The sequence below is a fragment of the Amphibalanus amphitrite genome, unplaced genomic scaffold, assembly GCF_019059575.1.
Source record: "Amphibalanus amphitrite isolate SeventyFive unplaced genomic scaffold, NRLGWU_Aamphi_draft 000091F_arrow, whole genome shotgun sequence".
Lineage (NCBI taxonomy): Eukaryota > Metazoa > Arthropoda > Thecostraca > Balanomorpha > Balanidae > Amphibalanus > Amphibalanus amphitrite.
In genome coordinates, this window is record NW_024881587.1 from 36,716 (window position 1) to 44,875 (window position 8,160).

Below are 8,160 nucleotides of genomic sequence, written 5' to 3' on the forward strand. Positions count from 1 at the left end.
AGGTCACTGACCTATGACGTCATAAGTGAACCTCTGCACGGTCTTCAGATGTCGCAACTTCGCAACGCCCACACTGCCAGAGGAGATGTCACAGGGAAATGAAACTTGCAGGATCTAGTATCCATTATGAGTCTCACAACTTGTACATCTCGGATTTTTCCTAAAGGTCATATGAGGTCAGGTCATTTTCGTGACCTCACCATTATAAGTCAATTGGGAAAAATTCAAACTGCTATTCTGGCGCCGGGAACGATCTCCAACTATCTCAAGCACACAGAATCGTGATTTGATGCACTCCTTGCAAGGTTAGATGCGTCACTTTTGCAATGTTGACCTTCCGTGACGTCATTTATGACGTCATCAAGGTCATATTAGTTTTTCGTCAATAACTCCCGATCAAATTGAGCTAGCGAGTCGAGAAAGCCACCAATGGACTCAGGAAGACCTGCCGAATCGAATGATATGCGACAGGACCTCTTCCGACCAGCTTCGTGACCTGGGGGTGCTGACCTGACCTTGACCTGAGGTCAACACCCCAAGTTGACCTGACCCGAACAAAAAGTATATCATTCGACGCGCCTGAGCGAGGCGAACACGATGCTGCCAAAATCGCGGCTCTGCAGCCGTTTTTTGCGAAGTTATTCACCAAAAACTGAACCGTACCCTGGGGCACTTGACCTGACCTCAGAGGTCACCGGTTGACCTAGGACCTTAACCCGGCACCGCCTGGGCTATTTCCGTACCCACATCAGCCTGGGGGGGGGGTCGGATCCGACCCCCCCCCCCCCCCTGTTATCTCGAGAACCAATGGTCGTATCGAGCCCCGCGAGGCGGCGTTCGAAAGGTCTCTACGAGACCTTCCCAAAGCACTCTTAAGATTTTAAGATTGAGGTCAACTTTCGGGTCAAGGTCAGGTCAAAGGTCAAATTCAGGGGTTTGCATGATTAGGCTTACGGACAGCGGAATCGATAGCTGCTGCTCGAAACTCACCACAAATGACCTCAAAGACCTAGTGAAGGTACCATGTGCGTATAGGGGTCATACTAAGTACGGGTCAAGGTCAGGTCAGGTCACGAAAGGTCACGGTTTTCACTTTCTGCTACATGGGCGTGCGACACATGTTTTATGGCTTATTTTTCACGCCAAATCCGATGGTAATGGTTATATGTGACCCCAAGTCACTGTGCTGGTGATAAGTGTGCATTGAAAGCATAAAAAATCGTTTATACCATACATAACTAAACGAGGGCTAAGAAAAAAAGTCAATTTTTCAACTTTTTATTTTTGACATAAAAATGCACTTTTCTAGACGAGCTTTGTCCCAGAAATCTAGTGGTGCCATTTGTTTTCACATGCGATGTTCAGAAGTGCCTCTAATTCGCGAAAATGCTTATGACGTCACCATGCCCTATGCATGTTGGAGCTATTTTTTACAATTTGGGGGTCAAAAATCAAGATAGAAAGTTGAAATTTGGGACATCTAATGTTCTAATAGAGCTCTATAACATATATTCCGGTTTTTTGGAAATTCTCAAAATTTTGGATTTTATTAGCTGTTTTCCAAAAAATATAGTTTTTTGAATTTTTAGGGGTGAAAAACGCATTTTATGGAAAATCCGAGATAGCCATTTTAAAGAACTCGTTGAGCTGCGTCTTTTCATGTCCTTAATTTGCAATTTGCTTAAAACCTCGATTTTTGGCGATTTTTTAAACATTTACCATTTTTTGACTGAAAACGCCATGTAGTTACATCACTAAAATCGATATATCTCAAAAATTTTTGAAATTTTTTTCTTAAAAATTGCACAGGAGACGTCAAATTGATGGGGGAGAAGGTATGCGAAGTTTCAAGTTGATAGCTCAAGCGGTTCATGAGTTATTCAAGAAAAACGGAGGGGGGGGGGGTCGGATCCGACCCCCCCCCCCCAGGCGGTCGCGGGTTAAAATCGGGTACCAATCTCTGCGTCTTGTAACGGCGCACACGCTCGTTTTTTCCGCGACGCGCTAGCTCCACCAGGGGCGAAACGGCGAGGGGGGGTCGTACCCGCCCCCCCCCCCCTCGGCCGGCGCGTATGTAGAAAACCAATAGGTCCGGCGAGGGTTAAATCTAGTTATATGGTGATTGGTGGTCTATGATCTGTCCTTTTTGAACACCGTGAAGATGCTTTGAGCCAACGCTTTAAGATTTTAAGCACGTTCCCCTATAAACTTGAGTCACTATATCGGACTTTTTGCGTTACTTTCACCTCCGGAAACCTTACATTGCCCTTGGGGTACAGATTATCACTAACGATCTCGCCTTCAATGCGTCAGTATAAAGTAGAGGGCATGTCGACAACGCACCCAGATCGTAGAAACGAAAATTCTGCAATACGCAGAATTCACCTGGACATTACCTGACAATTGACGTCATAACCTGGTGGCCTGACCCGGTAGGAAATAAAACTTTTTAGGCCGAGTCCGGAGGATGACCAATGCAAGCAATGTGTAAGTCAGCCTTGTGAACGTCGTTTGCAAATACCTACGTTTACGAGGCCCAATGCGGAGCCAAAATGTCGCGTTTTCCTCCAAATCCCCGTGTCCAGAAGCGTCCATCAGAGTTCAGGCCACCCCACGGCGCGCGCTGACGACGGATTGAAAGAGACAATCTCGCTCCGGGGTACGTCAGAATCCAAATAAGACGCAATCAGTCTGGTAATCGGTGAAGATTTATTAGATACCGGACCTGACATCCAGCCCGCCCTCTGCACTCGGGCCATACGCCTAGGATTCCGTACACAAATACAACCAAAATCAACGCGTTAAGGATTTTCTCGAGCCACTCACCTACCGAAAGCTACGGACGCTGTCGGACAAACCACGCTCGGGCACAGTTACCAGCAGACGAGCCGACCACAAAAGTCAGGAAGTAACATAAAGGCAGCGGCCGGCCGCCGGTTGCCGCCCTCCCGAAGGCATACAATGACGTCACACGGCCGGCAACCCAATATAAAACCGAGTTACCGCACGCCACCACACGCCTCCTTCACCGGCCGAGCGCGCGCGCCGGCGGCCGAATCAGAAACACACACACACGGGCCTCGCCGCCCGGCCCGCGGCGAGGCGCACCAATTTGCCCGGTCCCCGCTCGGCGGCGGCGACAGGTTCGTTTGTACACAAACGAGACGTGGGCGCCGCGCGCGGCGGCGTCGCGCAGAGTCGGTCCCCGGCGCCGCCACCAGATGGCGGAGTGCTCCGGCGGCAGTTCACAGCAGACCATCACGATCAGCGGCCCGAGCCCGCCGACGAGATCCGCGCCCCAGCCCTGGCGGACACACGGCCGGTCAGTGACTACATCCAGCCGCCAGACCAGCGGGGAACGAGCCGCACCCGAACACTGGACAGTCCGTGAACAAAAAGATATTGATGCGAACCACTGAAACGTGGTGAAGCGACCAATCCGTTCTTTTCAAATGAACTTCCTACACTTCCGATTTTCCTTCAGTGTTCTTACGAATGCGTTAATAATTTCGGTTGCATACTTTCATCGTCACGATCAACTTCAGTTCAGCTGCATCATTCATATAGTCAGGTCTCAGGTCTGGCACATGGCAATACTACTATCTTTTTAGAATCTTAAGAAAACATGACATAAAATCAAATGTTATCGCGTGAAAATCTCCTCCGATGAGTGACGGAAAACAAATGCTACCTTCCACATAGGATCTGTTCCAGTCGCACTTTCTAACACCTCTAAGTCTAAACTCCTCCAATAGCAAGATAGAGGAGGCCGGAGCAGGGCCCTCCTTGGCTTTGTAGGGGCTAGAGCTGCCACTGGAACAGGAGAGCTATCTTGGAGGAGTTTAGAGGTGTTAGGAAGTGCGACTGGAGCAGGCCCATAATAGCGGTAAGTTTCATTCCAAACAAAGGAATTTCCACGCCCCAAGAGCCAGCAGTCGACCTGCTGACTCAGGCGACCGTCCCTCCCCGTGCAGCTTCCCTCTCAACTTACCGGCCGACTATTGGCCAGACGGCGCGCCCTTGCTCTTGAGGTTCTCTTCTCGCGGCTTGGCCCCGCCGAATATGCTGCTCGTCTGGGAGGTGTTGGCCACCGAGTTGGTGGGCGCGCCCACTGTGCGCGGCTTCAGGTTCAGCCTCGGCCTCCGCGCCGCGTCACCTGAGCGGGCACAGGGGGGTCATGTTACATCGGGCCGCAGGCAGGTCGAGGGCAGACAGGGTCGGCGGCGGCCCGTCAGACTGACAGTTCGCACGCAACGTGCTCAGGGGGAAGCGTATTATTCCAATTTCCCAGTGAGACGACTGCTAACGAAATGCGTCAAGTTGAGTATATCGGGTAGTCATATCGCAAATCGAATAGCTGGCGAGTCTTACAGCGCGCCATGCATGATGACGCAATGCGGAGAGTTGCCACCGTGGGGATCGAAGTCGAGTCTAATCAGCATCAGCTGATAAGACAATCGGCGAGCACGGACGTTTTACTGATCAGATGGAGTGATTGAACGCGGTCAACTTTATGAATCAGGCACGATATAAACATGAAGCATGAGACATTAACTTTAGTAAGGACGAAGAGTTTTGACTGAACAATGGTTTTGCAATAAGTCTAAATTCTAATGAAGAATAATTTCGAACATATTTCACCCAAATAATACTAGAATAGAGCGACACAAACATCTGCAGGTGATATTTTCCTTTCCATGTCCCCTGATGACATCTCTTATTCTATGTTTTGCTGGCCTACATATGCAATGGTGCGTCTAATATATGTCGCCGGACGGACCAGCTCACTCACTGGGGTCTGGCTCCCTGAACTCCATGTGAGGCGGTCCGCCACCGCCACCGGCACCGGCACCGCCGCCGCGGCCTCCGTCCCAGGGGCCGTCCCGGCCGCGGTCGTCAAAGTCGCCACGGTGTCCGCCGCCGCCGCGGAACCCTGTCGAGGGGACGGGTCAACTGAGAGGGACACTGAGACGTGGGACATGTCAGACACTGCGGGGATAACGTGGTAAGATAATGGATGTAGTTTACGGTGGCTTGGCCACGAATGGTGAAGGATGACAATGGCAACATGACATGGAAACAACACAACGATCACCTGGTGTCGAGGGCACAACAGAGTGGGTACCTGCCGCCCATTCTCCGATTGGCAAAAGCTGAGAACACAAATACCTAAACCATATTCACACAAAAGCAGCGTCTGTGCACACTGGAACGTCCCCATAATTATTCGCACCAAAACAGCTGCTGGTTTAGGAACATCAGACCTCGGGTGAAAATAAAGCAATGCATCCAATCCATCACACACTGATAGAGAACTTCCATGTGCTGGCCCCGGCGACTTACCGTCGTCCCGGCCACCAAAGCCGCCTCCACGCCGGTCGTCGAATCCACCGCCGCGCCGGTCGTCAAAGCCTCCTCCGCGTCGGTCGTCGAAGCCTCCTCCGCCGCCGCGCGGGAAGCCGCCAGGGCCGCCTGAACGGTGGTTATACGGAGGTTAGGCGAGACACCGACGGGCGGCCGGCTTTGGCAGGGTTATGCATTCTCGAAAGAGTACACCGCATTCAAAATTGAGCACAGCATATCTGAGACAGCCTGCCGATTGCGAAACACAAGTAAATCACGGCGGTGCCTCCCTACTGTCGCCCGCAACAATCGACTGCCTGCCGTCCTCTGCCTTCCCGTCAATATCAGCTGAGCACCCGTACCTCTGGGCCCTCCGCGGCCGCGGCCGCCGGGTCCGCGGCGGTCCTCAGCCACGTCCACGCGCAGCTCGCGGCCCTCCACGTCGGCGCCGTTGGCCATCAGCGCGCGCTCCAGGTCCTGTACCGACTCAAACTCCACGTAGCAGAAGCCCTTGAAGGCGTCCGTCTCGCGGTCCCGCACCATGTGGATGTTTTTGATCTGCCGGCGTGAGGAAGCGAGTTTAGCCTTCACGATATAATTGAGTTTAGGGAGAGACACAAATTAAATGCAGCGGACACAAGACTACAGACTATGCACTACAAATATTCCACACAAGTTCTACAGGAGGCCAGGCGATCTCCACAGCACGTACTGGTATGCCGGCGAAGATTTTCTTCTCTACATCGCCCTGGACGACAAAGTCGGGCAGGTTTCCGACGTAGGCCTTGTAGGGGGGCTCTGTGGGCAGCGGCTTCTGCGCGCGGCCGCCGCGGAAGCCGCCGTAGCCGCCGCCGCCGCCGCCATACCCGCCGCCGCCGCCGCCACCGCCTCCGTACCCGCCCCTGCGGCCAACACACGGTCGTCACTCGTCAGTGGAGGCGTCCGGTCTACACAGGGCGACTGGTGTGGGGTGGTATGCACTGACTGTCTGGTATTTGGTGGCAGCTCACTACAAGCCATCCTTGGCATAATAAATATTGTCCATTATGCATAATGCCTAGAACAAAAACATAACATTTAAAATAGCTGAGCACCTGCTAAAACGAATGAACTGCACTGAACGCTCTGAACTTCACCAATATTCAGAGCACAAATTAGCTTGTACTATACCTTGTCCCAGCCAGAAATAGCAAGAATTCTGAAGCCACATGTTTGGAAGAATTAGGGTAAGACCAAGCACCTTAAATGAATGCCTAATGCCTAGGTACCTAACCTGCATTCTGCTTAACACTCATCACCTAGAAAGGCATGTAGGATGCCTTACTGGAAGATGACACCTGGAGCTAGACAGCTTCCTATTTGATTATAAGTGACACATGCTTAAGGTCTTGATTGAGAGATTAAGGGCAACTACATATCTAGATAAGTCCATTGGGTCAGTGACAATTCCATATGTCAGTCTGTGGGTTACCTATCTAGTATCTACCTGTCTCAGATTGCCCCAAAATGACAAAATTATGTAATCTAATGATCACGAAACAAAATACAACTTTTTTTTACTCTTTGACACTGAACAGCAAGGTATAAGCAAAGCAAAATCAGTATATGTCAAGTTTAGGTCCTAACGACAATTGTGACGCTGTTGATACAAATATGTAACAGCAAAAATTTTAGGTTTTAGGTTAAGTTAGGTTAGGTTGTAGGTTTGTAGGTTTAAGGTTGTAGGTAGGTAGGTTTGTAGGTTTTAGGTTGTTAGCTTGTAGGTTTATAGGTTGTAGGTTGGTAGGTTATAGGTAAGTAGGTAAGGTTAGGTCAGGTTTGATTGTTTTTTCTTTTATTTGCAAGACATATGAGCATCATTTTTGAATTCAGGATGTCAAATAATGTAAAAATATGAAGAAAAAAAATCAATGAAATCTGCTTAGGACTTAATCTTGACATTTACCACAAAATCTAATATACTATTTAAAATTGGATGAGCTCTTTTGGGAGTACACCCTTGCAGTATTTCAAACCACTTTCCTCGGATCCACCAATGCCAGTGGTTAGTCGCATACGCAACATGAGAAGTAGGATCGACTGTGGCACATTATAATGTGTGTGTACAGCGCATTAAAATGTACTCAGCATAAGCATACATAGGTAAATGACAGTCTCATTGCAAAGCTGTCAGTCATATCATACAATTTAACCACTAATACAAATTAATTTAATACAATTTCACTCAATATACCCTGCAATTTAACAACCACGCCGCGTCCCCAGCTGAAGCTTCACGAGGTTAGGCAAAAGTGGCGCACAAAAAACACCACATTCCTACACATCTGACTGGCAAATCCGACAGAGAATGAATGAAATCATAAGCTACGAGGACCATGTAAAACTCGGCGAAAGCTGATTACTAGAAAGAGTGTAATAACAATGATAATGTTACCCGAAATCATTTCCGTATCTCCCCGCCATGTTCTTGCGAAGTAAGGAATTCAAGGATCGGTCATAAGTGTTAGATCTTCTTCACTAACAAAACCTTTAAAACTGACGTCATGAAAAACCTGTGACTTTGCCCAAGACATTACCTTTCGAGGACGAGTGGAGTGTCTCTGATTTCGTAAGATTAGTTTCCAGTGTAAATACATTTTATTTTTAGTTTCCTTGAAATATGAAGTGCAGTGCTGAATCAATTCAAATTAATTTGTAGACGGTAGAAATGATTGATGCTAAGGGAACCCCCAATTACGTAAGATGCGTAGGCATGTCATATTTGCATAAACTGCGCATCCGATTCTTTCCTGGCGCCCTCAACCCACCTCGCCCTCC

At 49.4% G+C, this 8,160-nt stretch overlaps 1 protein-coding gene across 1 annotated transcript; it reads right to left on the bottom strand.

The window, feature by feature from the left end:
* Window positions 1-2,690: 2,690 nt before the first annotated feature.
* LOC122380076 (eukaryotic translation initiation factor 4H-like) lies at window positions 2,691-7,914 on the bottom strand. The gene is made up of 7 exons (XM_043362873.1): window positions 7,778-7,914; window positions 6,056-6,245; window positions 5,706-5,901; window positions 5,344-5,472; window positions 4,793-4,933; window positions 3,992-4,156; window positions 2,691-3,304 (listed from the first exon to the last, which is right to left on the bottom strand). The coding sequence occupies exons 1-6, from the start codon at window positions 7,804-7,806 to the stop codon at window positions 3,999-4,001; spliced, it is 843 nt and encodes a 280-aa protein (XP_043218808.1). The 5' UTR covers window positions 7,807-7,914; the 3' UTR covers window positions 2,691-3,304; window positions 3,992-3,998.
* Window positions 7,915-8,160: the final 246 nt, after the last annotated feature.

What these genes read in the sequence shown, in the direction of transcription:
- LOC122380076 (XM_043362873.1), bottom strand. Translation starts at nt 7,806, where the DNA reads ATGGCGGGGAGATACGGAAATGATTTCGG. An exon ending in AGATACGGAAATGATTTCGG is followed by an intron (nt 6,246 to 7,777) that starts GTAACATTATCA and finishes TGTTGGCCGCAG; the next exon opens with GGGCGGGTACGGAGGCGGTG. An exon ending in GTTCAGGGAGCCAGACCCCA is followed by an intron (nt 4,157 to 4,792) that starts GTGAGTGAGCTG and finishes GTGCCCGCTCAG; the next exon opens with GTGACGCGGCGCGGAGGCCG.